This window comes from Haplochromis burtoni, unplaced genomic scaffold (genome assembly GCF_018398535.1).
Source record: "Haplochromis burtoni strain Fernald_Lab_line unplaced genomic scaffold, NCSU_Asbu1 Contig_1172, whole genome shotgun sequence".
NCBI classification, from domain to species: domain Eukaryota; kingdom Metazoa; phylum Chordata; class Actinopteri; order Cichliformes; family Cichlidae; genus Haplochromis; species Haplochromis burtoni.
In genome coordinates, this window is record NW_024583533.1 from 3,292 (window position 1) to 23,514 (window position 20,223).

The following is a 20,223-nucleotide window of genomic DNA, read 5'->3' on the forward strand; positions in this document are numbered from 1 at the left end:
GGATACAGCGATCATCTTTCCTGCTAAAAAGTACTCATCTTGCCTGGCAGCTGTAATACAGGGCACATAATTATCATGGTTAATTGCTATTAAATATGCTAATGAAAAAAATAAGCCAATTTTTATTAAAATTTCCATTGTAATAATTACGGAGAAAACATCCACCTCTTGAATTATATACAAGATAACGGCTCTCTGGAGGTCCATCAAAGATGGGGCGATTTCTCAGACTGCCCATAAGAAGTGTGAGGAATTCACGCCTCGGGCCACCTGTATCCAAACCGTCTTCAAAGCTGCCAGCATCATCATTAAACTTGATGAACATGTCGGAGTTGTCAGAGTATGTGCTGCGTCGAAATCCTCTAACAGCTCCATCCCATACAGCTGACCTTGATATATTGAACCTGCTGACCACCCCTGACGTCCTTGCCCACCTCTCAATTTTAAATACACTTAGTCATTGAGGGCTAGCAGGAGGGACTATGCGCTTACCTGCTGCTCCTTGGCAGGTAGCTCCATGCCCTCCTGGGTTTTAATTGCACCTTAGATCACATATGCATCAACACTACAATGAGCGGGTGGAGGGAGGTTTGGAGTCTTCTCCCACCCCCATTCTCTGCGGCCTGCTGGAGCGGGAGGGCTAGTAGGAGGAGTTGGCCGTCCGGCTGCGGTCTGGGGTGTGGGGCCTCCCTGCTGCTGCGGAGTCGGGGTGGTCTGCCTCTCCCCACCGCAGGGAAAAGGGTAACACCACCTGGGTCTGGGTGCAATTCCCCCCTCCAGGGGCAAGGGTACCTAGACCCGGTTTGTAGAGTACGCTTGGGGAGTGTGATTGTGTGTACAGCGTCTCTTTATGTCTATCTCCACGTTGGTTGAGTGTGGAGTGAGTGCACATGAGAGCATGAGGGTGGGAATGGATGTTTGTGTCTGTGTGTGCCTGTATGTCTGTGTCTATATGTCAGGTTGGGTATCAGACGCCACCTCTCTGGGGACACCTCAGGCCCTCCAAGGTTTGGAGGCCTATCTCTACCCACCACCACTTCCCCTGCCGGTGGCGGACTCCCTCAGGTGTCGGTGTGCTGGTGGTTCTTTGTGTCTGGGGGTGGGCGTCCGGGTACACACCGGCTCACTCCTTGGCGGCCGCTTGTCGGGGCCTGGGGCCTGGGGCTCGCTCGGGCCCCCTTTGGAGGTGGGGTGCCCCCGGCCTCTCGGCCTGGGGCTCGGTCACTCAGGCACAGCTGGGGGCCGGCGGAGCTCACGGGCGCGTCACTGCAACTCCCCCTGGCTTCTGCTCCGCGGCTGCTGGGCGAGCCCTCATCTGGGACTCTCCTCAGCTCTTACTGGAACAGTGGCGCGGCTGCCCCTCTGTTGGTCTTCCGTGGTCTCTTGTGTTCTGGGGACCTCTGGATGTCTGGAGTTTTGATCTCCTCCATACCCGCTTCACACCCTGGAGGACGGGGCTGTGGCCCCCCCACACTCCCTAGCAGATCATTACATGGAGAAACCTTTGGAATGCAAGCATGCTGATCCACACAGGTATGCACACAGGTGTAGACATGGGTATTCACAGACGCGGACTAAAGCTTTCTTGGCTGCTGCCTCAAAGCACACTGTGCGCTGTCTATCTTGCGTGCTGCACAATATCGTTTATTATTCAGTAACTATTGATATCTATGACTAGCTAGTTTATTGTGATGGTGCTTTGTTTTCTCTATTATTATGTTGCTCTTTGTTGTTTGCTGTCTCCTCTGTTTGTTTTTTTTGTTGTTTGTTTGTTTTTTTTTGTTTTTTTTCTCCATACAGGTGACCCAGGAGTTGTTGTTGTTTTTTTTTTTTTTTTCTCCCCCCTTCTCACCGTCTCTTCTCCCCTTTGGTTTTCTTTCTTTCTCTCCCCCTCTTTCTCTCATTCATTCCCCCTGTCCTATTTCTTAAAAAGAAAAAAGGAAAAAAAAAAAAAAAAAAAAAAAAAAAAAAATGACAAAGGATGAACTGAAGCTCTGCCATCACGTAATGTCGCATACTGCTGTTTCTGATGTCATTTAATAAAAAAAAAAAAAAAAAAAAAAAAAAAAAAACCTGCTGACCTTCTTGTGGTCAAGTTCCAGTGCCAAATTTGCAATAATTTCATGTGCCTGCAAATTGGTGTCTCTAAAAAAAGTGAAACTTATTTTTTAAAGGTGTATATACTTCTCTCATGATTGCATGATGTCTTGTACAGAACAAGATGGCGGTTAATTGGATTCAAATGTTTAAATTACTAACACAGGTTCTTCTGGGGGCTCAGCTTTGGCTTCGTTAGGAGTAGGATCTTCATCATCAATCACAATCGGTTCAAACAGCTGTGTGTAGTTTCTGCAGAGTGAAAACATGTACACAAAGTGTAGATGCAAAAAGACAAATGCATAAACATGCAGTTCCAGTTTTATAGAACGATTCTACTATTTTTTTTCTGAAGAATCTAATGTAAAAGAGTCAAACTACATACATTTATAATAATTGTGTGTATATATTTTGTGCAACCCTCTGGAATAATTACTCAAGATACAACGCACCTGTAACAGGAGCTCTCGACAGTGAGGCATTCAGTAGTGCCTGTATCGTTTTCTTCTTCTAAATCTATGACCTGGAAATACCGAAATGAGGATGAATGAAAATTCATATTTGACCAATTGATAATTATTTTAATATAGGGAGCCTAAGTCTCCTCCCCTTCTGGTCGTGGGTCCCTGAACAAAAGAAAAATGAATGGAAGTGAATGGAGCTATAAAAGTTATTTTCTGGTCTGCTTTGCCTTACTCTCTGAATCACACATATGTTGTACTTCAATTTAAATAATAAATAATTGTGTTTCGACTATGTCTGTAATGTAATTTGAGATTTGTTAGCTTGTAAAAATTCGTCATTAAAATGACTACAAGTCAGATGTCGCAAATATGACGTCGCCTCAGAAGCTTTTCTCCCCCAGCATAACTGCTAATTATCACATGACCAGATTTATAGTGGTTTTCTCCACATCATCCTGGAAGAAGGATTCGAAGCTCGCTAAACAAAACTAAGCTTGTCCTCTTCTCTGTGTCTGGTTCAATGATGTCAATTTTGTGAGACGAACATTTACATTTCGCCACGTCTTTTCAAACAAAACATAAAATAACCTTTGCCACCTGTCGCTTAAGCATTTTTTGGCATCAAAATGTGTTTATATACTTCACGGACATCATATTTTAAATCCATGGCACACATCAAACGGGATCAGAAAATAATTTTTATTGGCTCATAGACTCCTATTTTTTTAGCAGTAGGGGACCCATGGTCCGGAAGTAGATGGATGTACCTTAGGTTCCCTATCCCAATAGATTATCTAAAGGTACAATAAGTAAGTAAGAATGAAATAAGAAGAACATCCTGTGGTCAAATTTGTGTACTGCAGTCTATCTTTATAAACAAACGAGTGACTCTCCCTCCTCCCGTTCCATGAGTTTCATGGCTACGGATCAGCGCCAGAAGATTCTAGATGACAAAGACGAGTCATACACAGTTAGTTTCAATGTAACCTTCCTTCCAACATGATTGAGACATTAGACTGCTTTGTGATTATTTCATGTACCGGTATTACTTATTGTACCTTTAAGGGGTGGATGTTAAAACTATTGATAGTATGAAAATTGAGGATGTGAAATGCATTGTATAATAACAATGAATGTAATAAGCAAACAGTGAATCGTTATCTAATTGCAAAGTAAAGGCGGTGGAGATTGTCTGCTGCACTGTTTTACTAATAAAATAGTTTTTTACCTGTTGTACTTCATTAGCAAGCACAAGATCCCCAGCACCCTTCCTTAGAGAACAAATGGTAATGGTAAATGGCCTGTATTTATATAGCGCTTTACTAGTCCCTAAGGACCCCAAAGCGCTTTACATATCCAGTCATCCACCCATTCACACACACATTCACACACTGGTGATGGCAAGCTACATTGTAGCCACAGCCACCCTGGGGCGCACTGACAGAGGCGAGGCTGCCGGACACTGGCGCCACCGGGCCCTCTGACCACCACCAGTAGGCAACGGGTGAAGTGTCTTGCCCAAGGACACAACGACCGAGACTGTCCAAGCCGGGGCTCGAACCGGCAACCTTCCGATTACAAGGCGAACTCCTAACTCTTGAGCCACGATCGCCAAAGAAAAGCATTATTGTTGTGTACTGTGAAAATATTAATTGACACTTTGAAAATATTTAAGCATCTTGATTAACAAACAAGCAATACAAGTATTATGTAGTCCATGTTCCAAAAACCATATACAGACTGAATGACAAAAGTGTATATCTCATTAATACAAAGTTTAGGCAAAAAACAGTAAAAGATTACATGTTCTTAAAATATCACTTACTCATATTCTGCCGCTTTCTGTAAAGGACTGCTTTCATGTTGAAGTTCCCATGGCTGAAACAAACAAACAAACACACGCACGCGAGCACGCACACACACACACAAAACGGATTTATTTTACCAAGTGGATCATCATGGCCTTGCCATATTGGTCCATTTGATTGACCTTTATTATAATTATGAATTTATTTTATTTTCAGTTGCTACAAACGGGACAGACATGACTGGGGGATAGGACAGGGAGAAAGAATGAAAGAAAGAGAGGGAGAGAGAGAAAACCAAAGGGGAGAAGAGACGGTGAGAAGGGGGGGAAGAAAAAAAAAAAACAAACAAAAAAAACAAAACACCTGGGTCACCTGTATGGAGAAAAAAAACAGAAGAGAAAGCAAACAACAAAGAGCAACATAATAAAAAAAAACGGCACCATCACAATAAACTAGCTAGCAGTAGATATCAGTAGATACTAAATAATAAACGATATTGTGCAGCACGCAAGATAGACAGCGCACAATGTGCTTTGAGGCAGCAGCCAAGAAAGCTGTAGTCCGCGTCTGTGAATACCTGTGTGGATCAGCATGCTTGCATTCCAAAGGTTTCTCCATGTAACGATCTGCTAGGGAGTGTGGGGGGGCCACAGCCCCGTCCTCCAGGGTATGAAGCAGGTATGGAGGAGATCAAAACTCCAGACATCCAGAGGCCCCCAGAACACAAGAGACCAAGGAAGACCAACAGAGGGGCAGCCGCGCCACTGTCCCAGTAAGAGCTGAGGAGAGTCCCAGATGAGGGCTCACTCAGCAGCCGCGGAGCAGAAGCCAGGGGGAGTTGCAGTGACGCGCCCGTGAGCTCCGCCGGCAGCCAGCCGCGCCTGAGTGACCGAGCACCAGGCCTTCATTTTTTTAACAGCTTGATTGAGCAGACTTGTGGCAGTAACGTCAGGGTCTGTTGTTAGGAAAATAGTTTTTCCACGGTATGGCTTCAAACCACCCTTTTTAATGGTCATCAAGCCGACATTTATCTGTAAGGAAAAACACATGAACAATGGGCCAAGTAGATACTAATATGACTCTAAGCAGATCTATTCAAACTTGAATATTTATTAACTGCTAAAGAGGGATCTTCCTGACAACCTAAATGTACAATTACTCGTAAACAATTGTTCTTATTCTGGATAGCTTTACTACACTGAACATTTTTTACACAACTCCCCTAAGGAATAACAAAAGAATGTCATTAGAAAATTAACCTCAACTTGTTTTCAGACTGAGCTAGCCAAACTACCTGAACCTTTCTTTTTTCCTTTTTCTTTAAGCCCTTCCTCCCTTCAGAAAACTTTTGCCTCTCTTCATTTTTCTTTTTTCTGTATTCTATGAAGGTGCTGAAGGTTGGAGTCGGGCAGTTTGAGGTAGTCTGTGATGCTAAAGGGAAACAAAGGAAAAATGTACTACAATGTCACACATTAAAGACATTCATTCATGTAACATTCCATTGTCCACACAACACGCAAATAAGGACAACACTGAATAATCTCACTAGAAAATTTCTACCAAGGAATGACAATGCAACTGATACTATTGACCAATACAATTCTACACCAGTAAGTTTTAATGTATAGACACATAATAGGGTTAGTTCCTAAAGTTAACCAAACATAATAAATGAACTAATTTATTATCGTTTCAGTTGTGGAAATGCTCAGAGGACTGTTCCACGAAGCAAGCTAATCCCAAAAGCCAGGCTCACTCTGAAAATCCAGGCTCGATTGCCCCAAATTCGGTTCCAGGAACGAGGCTAACCTGCAGTCTTTCTGCTCATTCATTATGCAATATGCTTGTGGACAAGTCTGGTCCGTGGCACCCTAGCTGCGAGGTTTGTTAACACCAGAACTGCCCTCAAACCTTCACTACTAGAAAGGTCTTGAGCAGTCATTTTGACAGCTGCGTGCATTTTCAAATGAGCCTCGATTTTCTGAGCTCGCTTAGTGGAACAGCCCTCTGGTCTGCTATGGTCTGGAAACAGCTAACGCTAGGCTAATAAATCAATAAATAATAAACATTTTATTATGCTTATTACAGTTTTTTACAGACGCTAGGACACATGTCTCAATACTTAGGTCACGTTTGCAAAACTCCTCACACAGTGAGCACAACAGAAGTCTATGTGGGCTAAACTGAGGACCAGTTATCATTGTTTTGGCACAAAATGCATTCAATGACTACATCTCTCAAATTTCATGAATTATCTTCTCACTCAGACACAACAACTGCCAAAAATCTTTGTACGTACAGGACATTTTGCATGTGCTTACATACTGTTTTCAAAACTGTTAAACTTATGGCCAAAACAATAACACAATGCAAAACTTGAAAAGACAGCAAAATGCAACAGCAATATTTTATTGAAACATATTTTAAATCTAAAAATGCAGTTTAACCAGCCACAGCTGATTCTCATTGTAGATGAACATCTACACAGGTGTTACTCCTTCAATTTTTCAACTCCTTCAATTCTGGCAGCCAGAAGATTCTTTCCTAGGTGTGTTGCCCTAGATGACATAAGATGTGATGTGGATGAGAACCTGTGGCCAAATGGAGAAGACCGAGTAGATTAGCATTACTATTGTATGTGTATCAGTGGATGGTGTGTATACAAATTCTTGTATTTTGGGATTACTTAGTGCAAAAAAATAAAAATACATAAACAAATTTACAGTTTTTTACAGTCGCTAACAAGCGCCTACCCATACTTCAGATACTTTTTCTAAACTCTTAACACAGACCCACACCTACAAAACACAATTGGCCAAATGGATAATATCCTTCCCAAAAATACACTCTGTTAAATATATACTAACTCCTCATTTCAAAATTAGAACACATCTTTCTCTGCACACACTAACTGTACAAAAACACTATAAATCTGACTCAAAATGAAATTAGTCTGTCAAAGAATAACACTTGTCTTCACTTCACAAGGTACATGCAGTCAATCAAAGTACACCAGGTGTCAAAATACTGGCTATTATTGACATTACAAAAACTGCATAGACTTTTATGTTTCAGTTTTACAGGTATGTGCATGCGAAACATGCAATCCACCATTTTGACACCAGAAATGTCTTGGTTGGTAACTGCATGTCCACATGTACAGTAATGTTCACATTCAAAAGCATTCCAGTAAAAAGCAAACAAGTTTCTGTGTCTTTACTGTTTACTACAGGAGGTACAGTAGAAACACGGTATGATAGGACAGAGAAAGTGTCACAGTATTGCTTACAGTGAACAAAATATCCATGGAACACACAAGAGCATTCTGAACAAAAAAACAACAGCAAAAAGCCAAGATAAAAAGGGGGGGAGGGGGGCTAAAAAAAGGCAAAAAAGTTGCATCTAATCTCTGCGATCTTCAGGGTTAGGCCACATGTTTTCATCAACATCACATCTGATGTCAGCCAAGTCGATGCACCTGGGATAAAACCGCCTGGTATGTCGGATCCACCCTTGGCAATCGTCAACTGTGATGTCCCTGGAGCCAGCATCCATGGCTTCAAGGAGGGACATCTGGTCATGTGGCTGATGGTCATAAACCTTCCACCGCCATGCAGAAAAGAACTCCTCTATGGGGTTGAGGAAAGGTGAATAGGGTGGAAGGAAGAGACTCACCAGTCTTGGGTGGACTTCAAACCATGTTGTTATTGCTTGCGAGTGATGGAAAGCCACATTGTCCCAGGTAATTACAAAGGTCCTCATGTTTTCACCCTCCTGACCCTGCTCTGGAACCAGGCGCTGGTGGAGATCATTGAGAAAGGCAAGCAAGCGCTCTGTATTATAGGGTCCAACCTGACATTTGTGAAGGAGTAATCCTGCATTTGCAATTGCTGCACACATGGTAATGTTTGCCCCTCTCTGTCCTGGCACATCAACTGTGGCCCTTTTACCAATCACATTCCGTCCACGTCGACGCCTTTTGGCCAGATTGAATCCTGCCTCATCGATGTATATGAATTCATGAGGGGCCTGGTTGGCCTCCAATTCCATAACTCTCTGAAACAAAGTTTATGTAAGTCATGTTAGTACTGTATACCATACTGTACTGTAACCTAGTATTGTGTAGGTTACCTACTTGCAAAGTGCAAAGCTTATAGAACTGGACATTGGATTGAATATACACTGTACCTGGACATATTGTCGTCGTAGCTCCTTGACCCTCTCACTGTTCCTCTCAAAGGGAACAGTGTAGAGCTGCTTCATCCGCACTCTATGTTTGGACAATGTCCGCGAAATGGTTGTGAGGCTGATTCTATCGATATTGTCGAATATCTCATGGTCCGCCACAATTCTGGTTTGTATTTCACGCAGTTTTATTGCATTATTTGCAGTAACCATTTCCACAATGGCAAGCTCCTGATCATTACTGAGGAGCTTTCCTCTTCCCCCAGAGGGTGGAAGACGTTGCATTCTTTAGAAAGACAGACAATTCAACATATGCATTACTGTATGACCATATTGACATGTCAAGTGAGAATAGGAACAATCCATGTAAAATGCAATACTTACCTGTTGGTTTGTTGAAAGGTGCGTATAATGGAGGCAACCGTTGACCGCCTCAAATTGGGCTGCACTCTTTCACCAGCCTCTCTTAGTGAAAGACCATGGTTGATTACATGGTCAATGATAGTGGCACGGATTTCATCACTGACTACTGTTCTTGCAGCCCTTGGAATGCCACCACCACGCATTCTTACACCTATACCTTGCCCTCTCCTTGGGCCTGCTCTTCTCTCTGGGCCCCTTGCTCTTACTCCTCCTCGACCAGACATTACAGTGTTTGTCTTTTTTTTGTTTCCAAAAACATCACTCCTCAAGGTCTTGCCTTATGAACCCCACTGAGTCTAAGCCAGAATGGAAGAAGGTGTGGTTGGCCCAATTTACCCAACATAAATCAGCTGTGTGTCAATTATTCAATTGTTTGTTTGTTTACAGCTGAGATATATTTTTGATATTGATATTGTTTTTGTACTGATATCATTGCAGGGGCAGAGGTTTTTATACTGTATCTACGGTTTGGAATATTGTTTTTGCTATTGTGGGATGTTGTGTGTTAACATTCGTAGATACTACAAGAACAGTCCATAGTTTTGTTGGGAGGTATAACTTGTCTGTTAAGAAAATGTAAGCATTGTGGAAATGTGTTCACTGACTGCATATTGGGTGAACACGACATGAAATGTGTGAATGGTATGGCCACAACAGACCGATCCTGTGCTAATTGTGTTTAGAGTTTTGCAAATGTGACAACTGTTTGGACAAACGCTTGTTAGCGACTGTAAAAAACTGTAATATGCAAATTGTCATGACCACTGATCACCAACTGATCAAAGACCACTGATCATTGGCCATGATAACTGTAGAAGCCTACATGCAGTTTAATTTGAAATGTATGCTTTTATTTTGATAGTGCAGAAAAAACAGGAAGTTGGGCGAGAGGAGAGTGGAGCCACATGGTTTTTTGACCTCGCAATCTCTCTTCATCCATTTTGAATTGAGCTTTATAAGTTTTTGTAATTTGGAATTCTGTTGCTGTGTACCTGTTTGGACTTTTGAAGTAAATATTGAGAAACTATCAAGGACTGTTGTTTTGTTTTTTGTTTTTTGGATATGGAAAGAGGGACTAAGCGGAGCGTCAAGCTAAGGCTCCATTCAAAGGAAACCTACATTAGTCAAAAAACCTGCTCTTCACGGATTAATGAGTTGAATATATTACAGTTTTTTCTGATTGCTTAAGCACATTTTTTGTAACTATTGGCTAATTTTGCAAAACTCTTCACACAAATAAGAAAACCTGTCACCCAATAATCAAAACATTGTAGTTCTCTTGCAAAAGCAAACACAGCTAGATTAACTCTTCACACCTTCGTAAAAATGGTGTTTCCGTATCAAACAGTACACACAAGCCATCATCTACTAAGCACACAATGCGCCAACTGCACACTGATGGTATGAATACAAAACACATCTGGCTTTTGCTTTCTCTGTGCACAAGGTAGGCTATGTCAGTTTGAGCTCATACTTCTGTCATAGATAGGGATGGGTATTGATAAGATTTTAACGATTCCGATTCCATTTTCGATTCTGTTTAACGATTCGATTCTTTATCGATTCTCTTATCGATTCTTTTTAAAAAAGGAGAACACTAAGGTCGATTAGCTTAGAACTTTGTTTTATATCTTCTCTTTGAACAAGATAGAAATTTAGGAGTAACATGGCCTTACAAACCCAACAGTGAGATCTTGAGAGATCCAGCCTACGGCTCTTCAATGGGGTGTCACAGGGTCCCCAGGAAAAAAAATTGTAAATGTAAAATAATAAAATAAATATTCTTGTGAGACATATCACATATTGACGGGGTCGGGTTATGTTAAAAAGTATAAATTGTTATACTTTGTTCATTGGTTCAAAGGTACCCCACACTTCTTTTTTTGTTTGCTTGTTTGTTCTGGTGTATTTTTCATTTGAACTGTTACTCTGCCAGAGTACTCATATTTACAAGATGGCATTGAACGCCCCATTGGTGTATCAGGAAAACTATTTTGTACGTATGTTCCTTGAAGGGGATTGAAGTCGTTCTTTTTTCCACCGCAGCGAAGGGCTAGGAGTAGGAGAGGAGCTGCTGTATGTTTTTGTTATCGAATCGATCTGATTGTGAAATAAAGCATATGCAGTGAGAAAGCAACTCCAGGAGTCATCCCTGCCTTAAAGCTGCAACATTCTTCTGTAGCAATAACAAAGTATAACATAAATTGTTCTGTGGCAATTACACAAGAATATCCAGTAATGTCCCTGCCTACAATTAAACACATTCACTTACCAAAAATCGGGGCATCTGCTGTGGCAAATGGGTGCAAGCCTTTGACCACAAACTTAGACACTGCTCGGTGACATTCGTCTATCCTGGCCTGAAAGGAGACGCTACCGGTAGACTGCAGCGAGAACTGCCAGCGAGCGCCAGCCAGACTCTGTCTGTCTCTCTCATCATGGTCACCTACATGTACAGTAATGGCAGGTCTTGTAATAAGGCAGATTGCGCTAACATAATATGCACTGTTAGTTGATTATTTACCTGCCGCATTAACGGGAGAGGACGTGCAAACGTTAGCGCTGCTGCTGGGTTGAGAGTCACGAGTCCGGAGCGGAATTAAAAACGCGTGTCATCGCGTGTTTTGTGAGCAAATGCTTTTGCATATTCGTAGTGTTTCCTCCCTTAAATGAAATATCTACTTTGCAAGTTGCCCTGTTGTCATCGGTTCTCATAAAGTATAATCAAACTTTTGAGCGTTTGAGCCGCTTAGGCGCCGTGTTTCCTGCCAGGTAAATGACGCTCCGCAACGTGGTGACGTCATTCGGGGCGACTGGAATCGATAAGGGAATCGTTTGCAAAAATGGCAAACGATTCCAAGGAATTGAAACAGTGGGAACCGGTTCTCAACAAGAACCGGTTTTCGATACCCATCCCTAGTCATAGATCCATAAGCATAGAGGGATCCAAACTTCAAGTACTGGTGTTTATTCAAACACATCAAAACAAACACAAGTGTTTATTTCCAAGTATAGGATTATTTGCAATCGCCATAATGACTATATGGGTTACTTGGTCTGCAGTGAACATGCTTCCTCTGCCCCCAGCATCTGGTCATCTAGCAATTCTGTAAAGTAACAATTTCAGTATTTTTACATCAATGGTATTGGTGTGTTTCTCATTGGCATATGGCAGTGCTACAAATCTTTGTGCGAAGTGACTGTACTAACCGATTCTCATTTCAAGATGTCCTTATGGTACTTGCTACAGTGTAGCGGCTCGAGTTAGGCTGGACCCGTTGGCCAGCTACCCTCAGGGTCATTCCACGGTTGATTACATGGTCCACTATTGTAGCTCTGATGTCATCAGCAATTCTATTTCTTACTCTTCCTACCCTTCCTCTCCCCCCTCCTCATCTTCCTCTCCCCCTCCTCGTCTTCCTCTTGCTCCTCCTTGTCCTTGTCGTCCTCTTCATCCTACTTCTTCACCTCCACGTCCTCTTCCTCGGCCTCCTCTACTTCTCACTCTTCCTGCTCCCTCCATTGTACTCCGCACACACAGCTTACCTGTATTATAGTGCTTAGGCTGATTGCAAAGTGAACTAATTATCTAAAAAAGTTTTCACATGTGAAAGTGTGCCAGACAGTTGGCAAATTAGTGTTAATGATAGCCATACATGTGTATACTTTTGCTAGGAGTGTGTTGGAAATTTGGTAATTGAGTGTTGTGCAGTGAATTGTGCCTACAGTTTTGCAAAGTGTGTGTTACAAAATTGCAAACTGAGTGCAAAGCAGTTTTTGTGCTTTTAGTTTTGCAAACTCAGTGAGTGGTTTTGCTATAAGTCTGAATAGTTTTAGAGATTGTGCTACAGGAATCACAGTTAGGGTTTAAGCATTCAGAAAAAACTGTAAGTAAGAAGGAAATACCAAACCGAGGAAAAACTGAAGATGGAAAACCGTAAGTTTTAAATTGCCTTGCCCTTTTTCAATTTGCTGAGGTGCATGTGTATTGATTGAGTTTAGAATTTTGCTGCCCATGGACGAACAAAACAGTGGAAAAAGGATTGTAAAAATGACTGAGAAGGTTATGGAAGACTGCAAGACTAGAAATGTCAACACACGTAGACATAAGCTCTCTCAATTAACAGGCATGAAAAAAGAAATTGAGCAATTAATGGAAGATGATGCAAATGTTGACCTCGTTAAAAATAAATTACGAGTTGACTTTAGCTCTTTGCAGCAAGACTTTGCTAGCCTAAATTCTGAACTGCAACAACTTATGAGTGAAGATGAATTTTTGGAAGATCAAAATAGTTGGTTTGATCCAAAGAACAAGTCCCTGAATGATTTCTTTTGGAAATGTGAAGGGTGGATGAATGAAGTCATGAAACGCTCTGAACAGAACAGAGAGGACGACATAGGAAAGCAGGCAGATAATAGGTCCATATCATCAAAGTCGGCAAGCAAACGCTCCAGTAGATCTGGATCACAACGTGGAAGCATTTCCTCTACATCTTCCTCTATTAGATTAAAGGTAGAAATGGAGCGTGCTGCATTAAAGGCAAAGGCTGCAGCTCTGGAGAAGAGTTTGGCAATAGAAAAGGAAGAAGCGGATTGGTATGCAGAAATGAAAGGAAAAGAGGCTCAATTGCAGGCAGAAGAAAAACAAAGAGAGGCTGCAATAAAGGCTAAAAAGGAAATGCATGCTATGCAGACTGCCCTTGCTGAGTCAGATGCAAAACTGGAAGTTTTGCAAAAATATGAAGATACACAGCCAGACATGAGCATTTTTGCAGATGATGATCAGAATGGCAAAACTGAGATTAAAACCACATTCCACCCAACATCGCAATACGTCTCATCTGCACCCTACGATGACGACGATGTGCAGACACCAATGCAAGAAAGGACAGTGCCTGCGCCAAGCACTGAAAGGGCTGGTGAACCTGTGCTCGATAGTTTGTGTCAAGCCATTTCTCAGCAAGTTAATGTCACTGAGTACCTGGTAAAGCAGGGGTGTCAAACTCAAATACACAGTGGGCCAAAATTCAAAACTGGAACAAAGTCGGGCTAACGTTAATATTTATGTAATATTTATTGAAATATATTTATTCCTCCAGATATAAGAATGAATCTTTTCTTATGGACTCAAACACGTTTTGCTGAAAAACTGAATATGGAACAAGCAAAGCTTAATACTAAACAATATATATATTAGCTGTATAATACCAGTAGGCCAGCTCTGATAGTAATTTGGTATGGCTTCGCGGGCCAAATGTAATTAGGCTGCGGGCCAAATTTGGCCCGCGGGCCAGAGTTTGACACCTATGTGGTAAAGAATCACAAAGCTTCTTTATTACCTGACATCTCCATTCCAACTTTCAACGGAGATCCACTTGAATACAACTCTTTTATCGGTTCCATTGAACATGGAATTGAAAACCGTACTGACTCTTGGTGGCGCTGTCACTTGGTGTTCGCTCGCTCTGTGGTAGAGTATCACTTCCTGTTCCTGCTCAAACACAGTGGTGTTTCTGAGTAGCTTATTTGCTTAGCAATTTAATTAACAACTTTTAAATACATTCTTCTTTCATAGTATAATCTTCACGTGCTTCATCCGAAGCACACTTTCTGTGTACTCACTACCTAATTTATAGCCAAAGTATTCACTCACTGTCTCTGTACTGTTTCGCTAGCTTAGCTTAGCTCGTAGCCGACTCGTTAGCACCATGGCTACTTCACCTGTCCCTCCTGCACTTTCTTGCTCATTGTGTCAGATGTTTAGTTACTCCTCGGCCTCCTTTAGCAGTAATGATATCTGTAACAAATGTAGCATATTTGCAGCTCTGGAGGCCAGGATTACTGAATTGGAGACTCGGCTTCGCACCCTTCATTCACCCGTAGCTAGCCAGGCCCCTGTAGCTGGTGCAGCCGAAGATAGCGTAGGCCCCGCTAGCTGTTCCCCGGCAGACCCCAAGCAGCTGGGGAAAGAGGGCGGCTGGGTCACGGTGAGGAGGAAGCATAGTCCTAAACAGAAGCCCCAGGTACACCACCAACCCGTTCATGTGTCTAACCGTTTTTCCCCACTCGGCGACACACCCGCCGGGGGTCAAACTCTGAAGGAAATTTAAAACTGCTGGCTAAGGGTAAACGTAAATTCAGTAAAATCATAATTCACGTCGGCAGTAATGACACCCGGTTACGCCAATCGGAGGTCACTAAAATCAATATTGAATCGGTGTGCAACTTTGCCAAAACAATGTCGGACTCTGTAGTTTTCTCTGGTCCCCTCCCCAATCAGACCAGGAGTGACATGTTTAGCCGCATGTTCTCCTTAAATTGCTGGCTGTCTGAGTGGTGTCCCAGAAACGATGTGGGCTTCATAGATAATTGGCAAACCTTCTGGAGGAAACCTGGTCTTGTTAGGAGAGACGGCATCCATCCCACTTTGGATGGAGCAGCTCTCATTTCTAGAAATATGGACAAATTTATTAAACCCCCCAAAATCAGGGAGTGCAGAATTATTAGGCAAATGAGTATTTTGTCCACATCATCCTCTTCATGCATGTTGTCTTACTCCAAGCTGTATAGGCTCGAAAGCCTACTACCAATTAAGCATATTAGGTGATGTGCATCTCTGTAATGAGAAGGGGTGTGGTCTAATGACATCAACACCCTATATCAGGTGTGCATAATTATTAGGCAACGTCCTTTCCTTTGGCAAAATGGGTCAAAAGAAGGACTTGACAGGCTCAGAAAAGTCAAAAATAGTGAGATATCTTGCAGAGGGATGCAGCAGTCTCAAAATTGCAAAGCTTCTGAAGCGTGATCATCGAACAATCAAGCGTTTCATTCAAAATAGTCAACAGGGTCGCAAGAAGCGTGTGGAAAAACCAAGGCGCAAAATAACTGCCCATGAACTGAGAAAAGTCAAGCGTGCAGCTGCCAAGATGCCACTTGCCACCAGTTTGGCCATATTTCAGAGCTGCAACATCACTGGAGTGCCCAAAAGCACAAGGTGTGCAATACTCAGAGACATGGCCAAGGTAAGAAAGGCTGAAAGACGACCACCACTGAACAAGACACACAAGCTGAAACGTCAAGACTGGGCCAAGAAATATCTCAAGACTGGTTTTTCTAAGGTTTTATGGACTGATGAAATGAGAGTGAGTCTTGATGGGCCAGATGGATGGGCCCGTGGCTGGATTGGTAAAGGGCAGAGAGCTCCAGTCCGACTCAGACGCCAGCAAGGTGGAGGTGGAGTACTGGTTTGGGCTGGTATCATCAAAGATGAGCTTGTGGGGCCTTTTCGGGTTGAGGATGGAGTCAAGCTCAACTCCCAGTCCTACTGCCAGTTTCTGGAAGACACCTTCTTCAAGCAGTGGTACAGGAAGAAGTCTGCATCCTTCAAGAAAAACATGATTTTCATGCAGGACAATGCTCCATCACACGCGTCCAAGTACTCCACAGCGTGGCTGGCAAGAAAGGGTATAAAAGAAGACAAACTAATGACATGGCCTCCTTGTTCACCTGATCTGAACCCCATTGAGAACCTGTGGTCCATCATCAAATGTGAGATTTACAAGGAGGGAAAACAGTACACCTCTCTGAACAGTGTCTGGGAGGCTGTGGTTGCTGCTGCACGCAATGTTGATGGTGGTGATTATTGGTAATTTTTCCTCTAATGATAAAAATTTTATTTGTGAAGAAGTTCATGGAGTCATTACTAGTTAACGTTAAAGGGATGGTTGGCTCAAAAGAGCAAGGTTCAAAGTCAGTGAGGCAGCTGAGAGGTGTTCAAACACAGCTGACAAAGTAGCAAGATGCTCTGCCCATTCACTGGAATACACGACTATGTTGTCCAGATACACCCAGCAGTTTGGAACATCACCCAGTACTTTGTTCAGTAGCCTCTGAAATGTAGCTGGCGCATTACATAACCCAAATGGCATGACTGTGTACTGGAGGAAACTGTCTGGAGTTACAAAAGCTGATATCTCTGACGCACGTTTGGTTAAAGGAATCTGCCAGTAACCTTTCAACATATCCAGTTTAGTAATAAATGTGGCAGGTCCGATGTCATCGATGCAATCATCGATGAGGGGCAAGGGGTATGCATCAGGAACTGTCACAGCATTCACTCTGCGGAAGTCCGTACAGACTCCCATCAGCTTTAATGTCCAACAAACAAGGGGAACTCCAGGGGCTGCAACTGGGTATGGCAAGTCCATTCTTAATTAGATACTCTGCTTCCTTTTTCATAGCCTCCCTTTTGATGGGATTGACTCTGTATGCATGCTGTTTAACGGGTGCAGGATTGGTAAGAACAATGTCATGGGATATCAAACTCGTCTGGGTAGGAATATCCCCAAACATACACCGGAACGACACAATCAGGTTCTGAATGTCTTCAGCCTGATCAAGTGACAGGTGAGACAAATAGTGGGGCAGACAGAATCTCACCATTACTTAGTCTCGTACCCTGTGACGCATTTTTGCGCCGGATCGCATCCTCCTCACTGCTTTCATTGGCCATCTCTGAAGTTACGCATGCTACAGGAGAGCTAGATGTAACCTTGTGCGAGTGAGGGGATCATCTTCATTCTCTCTCGTAAGATAATGTTTCATCATGTTAACATGGCATACTCTGGTCTTGCGATGACGATCAGGTGTTTGAACAACATAATTTGTCTCACTAAGTTTCTTTTCCACAACATATGGTCCCGAAAACTTTGTTCTCAGAGAAGAGCCCAGGATGGGGAGCAAAACTAGAACCTGATCACCAGGTTTAAACTGACGAACAACTGCTCTCCGATCATAGTGTTTTTTCATCCTTATCTGCCTAGCAGTTAAGGTGTCCCTGGCAATAGCGCAAGCTGATTTAAGGCACTCTCTAATTTTAGCCACGTACTCAGGGATGCTCTTCAATGTTTTAGTTGGAACAACTAGCTGTTCTTTAAGGATATGCAATGGTCCTCTGACTTCATGTCCAAATACAAGCTGTGCAGGACTAAAGCCTAGGGTTCAGTGCTAGGACCAATTCTGTTTACATTATACATGCTTCCCTTAGGCAGCATCATTAGAAGACATAGCATACATTTCCACTGCTATGCAGATGACACCCAGCTCTATCTGTCCATGAAGCCAGATAACACACACCAATTAGTTAAACTGCAGGAATGTCTTAAAGACATAAAGACCTGGATGGCCGCTAACTTTCTGCTTCTTAATTCAGATAAAACTGAGGTTATTGTACTCGGCCCTGAAAATCTTAGAAATATGGTATCTAACCAGATTCTTACTCTGGATGGCATTACCTTGGCCTCCAGTAACGCTGTGAGGAACCTTGGAGTCATTTTTGACCAGGACATGTCCTTCAACGCACATATTAAACAAATATGTAAGACTGCTTTCTTCCATTTGCGCAACATCTCTAAAATTAGAAATATCCTGTCTCAGAGTGACGCTGAAAAACTAGTTCATGCATTTATTACTTCCAGGCTGGACTACTGTAATTCATTATTATCAGGATGTCCTAAAAACTCCTGAAAAGCCTTCAGCTAATCCAAAATGCTGCAGCAAGAGTACTGACAGGGACTAGAAAGAGAGAGCATATTTCTCCTGTTTTGGCCTCCCTTCATTGGCTTCCTGTTAAATCCAGAATTGAATTCAAAATCCTGCTCCTCACATACAAGGTCTTAAATAATCAGGCCCCATCTTATCTTAATGACCTTGTAGTACCATATCACCCTATTAGAGCACTTCGCTCTCGCTCTGCAGGCCTACTTGTTGTTCCTAGAGTATTTAAAAGTAGAATGGGAGGCAGAGCCTTCAGTTTTCAGGCCCCTCTTCTGTGGAACCAGCTTCCAGTTTGGATTCGGAGACAGACACTATCTCTACTTTTAAGATTAGGCTTAAAACTTTCCTTTTTGCTAAAGCATATAGTTAGGGCTGGACCAGGTGACCCTGAATCCTCCCTTAGTTATGCTGCAATAGACGTAGGCTGCCGGGGATTCCCATGATGCATTGAGTTTTTCCTTTCCAGTCACCTTTCTCACTCACTATGTGTTAATAGACCTCTCTGCATTGAATCATATCTGTTATTAACCTCTGTCTCTCTTCCACAGCATGTCTTTGCTGCAGTACACGAGTGGACAACCCCATGAGTTGGTTAAAAGTTACATCCACATGGAACCTTCAGTGGGTTATAGAAAGGCGAAACAAATTGTCGTGGTCCTGGGTCGTTGACCCAGCGTTTTGTGATTATTTTCCTCTGTTCTAGTTATTCTGTGTCCTCCCCCCCTTGTGTCCGGTTCGGGTCCTAGATTTCCTGTTTTGTTCTGAAAGTCTGTGTCTGTTGTCATTGTGTTCAGCTTGTCTCCTCCGGTCCTCATGTGTATTAGGTTCGCTGTTCTTCCCTCCTGTGTGTGATTACCTGATTACCTTGTGTGTGTATATTTAGTGGGTGTCGGTCTGTGTTCGTTGTCGGCTCGTCTGCGTTCATCTGCATTCATCCATGTATCTCTGCATTCATCGGTGTTCCTGTTCCTTAGTCTGCGTCTCTCTGCTCTACTCTCCGTTTCGTTAAGATTTCAGGTTTGCTCTTTAGTTTCTCCCAGTTTAGGTTTCCGTTTGTAATTACTCACGCTTTGTTGCCTGTTTTTGCGACTGCCACCTTTGTAAATAAACATCACTCATATCATCAGTCGGCTGCCTGCATTTTGGGTCCTCCTTTTCCTCCACACCACACGGCTCACTCCGCCAGCCGTGACACAAATGCTCAAAGAGTTTTTTGGAGATGACTTTAAGATAGCTGAAGCCTACATAAAGGAGGCCCTGGATTGGCAGACAATTAAGCCAGAAGATGGCACTGCACTACAGTCCTTTGCATTGTTTCTTACCGGCTGCTACAATGCAATGACAGATGTTAACTACATGGAAGACTTGGATAATACGTCTAACCTAAGGGCATTAGCTAACAAGCTTCCTTACAAACTTAAAGAATCGTGGCGAAAGTATGCTTGTGACCTGCAAGACAAAACAAAGAAAAGAGTCAAGTTTAAGGATTTTTTTCAACTTTATCAATCAGCAAGTTAGGTACGTGCTACACCCACTTTATGGAAATATAAGGGAAACTACAACAGGTGTGAAGGACTCATTCAGACAAAGAGCAAAGCCACAATATGCAGAGACATTCAAACCAAAGAAAGTGTTTACAACAACAATCACTGACTCTCAAATGGAAAACAAGACAGATCCCAATGGAC

At 42.6% G+C, this 20,223-nt stretch overlaps 2 protein-coding genes across 2 annotated transcripts; one reads left to right on the plus strand and one right to left on the minus strand.

The window, feature by feature from the left end:
• Positions 1-7,094: 7,094 nt before the first annotated feature.
• LOC121813131 lies at positions 7,095-9,722 on the minus strand. Its single transcript, XM_042216654.1, has 2 exons — positions 8,558-9,722; positions 7,095-8,425 (listed from the first exon to the last, which is right to left on the minus strand). Exons 1-2 carry the CDS (start codon positions 8,837-8,839, stop codon positions 7,772-7,774), a joined length of 936 nt encoding a protein of 311 aa, XP_042072588.1. The 5' UTR covers positions 8,840-9,722; the 3' UTR covers positions 7,095-7,771.
• Positions 9,723-13,028: 3,306 nt separating this feature from the next.
• LOC121813132 lies at positions 13,029-19,204 on the plus strand. The gene is made up of 3 exons (XM_042216655.1): positions 13,029-13,961; positions 14,289-14,413; positions 19,084-19,204. The coding sequence occupies exons 1-3, from the start codon at positions 13,029-13,031 to the stop codon at positions 19,202-19,204; spliced, it is 1,179 nt and encodes a 392-aa protein (XP_042072589.1).
• The last annotated feature ends 1,019 nt before the right edge of the window (positions 19,205-20,223 follow it).

Excerpts from the sequence above, each read along its gene's own strand:
- LOC121813131 (XM_042216654.1), bottom strand. The coding sequence starts at position 8,839 with ATGCAACGTCTTCCACCCTCTGGGGGAAGAGGAAAGCTCCTCAGTAAT. Across the intron at positions 8,426-8,557 it reads TACGACGACAATATGTCCAG|AGAGTTATGGAATTGGAGGC; the intron begins GTACAGTGTATA and ends ACTTTGTTTCAG.
- LOC121813132 (XM_042216655.1), top strand. The coding sequence starts at position 13,029 with ATGACTGAGAAGGTTATGGAAGACTGCAAGACTAGAAATGTCAACACA. Across the intron at positions 13,962-14,288 it reads TTAATGTCACTGAGTACCTG|GTAAAGAATCACAAAGCTTC; the intron begins GTAAAGCAGGGG and ends GACACCTATGTG. Across the intron at positions 14,414-19,083 it reads GAAAACCGTACTGACTCTTG|CATGTCTTTGCTGCAGTACA; the intron begins GTGGCGCTGTCA and ends TCTCTTCCACAG.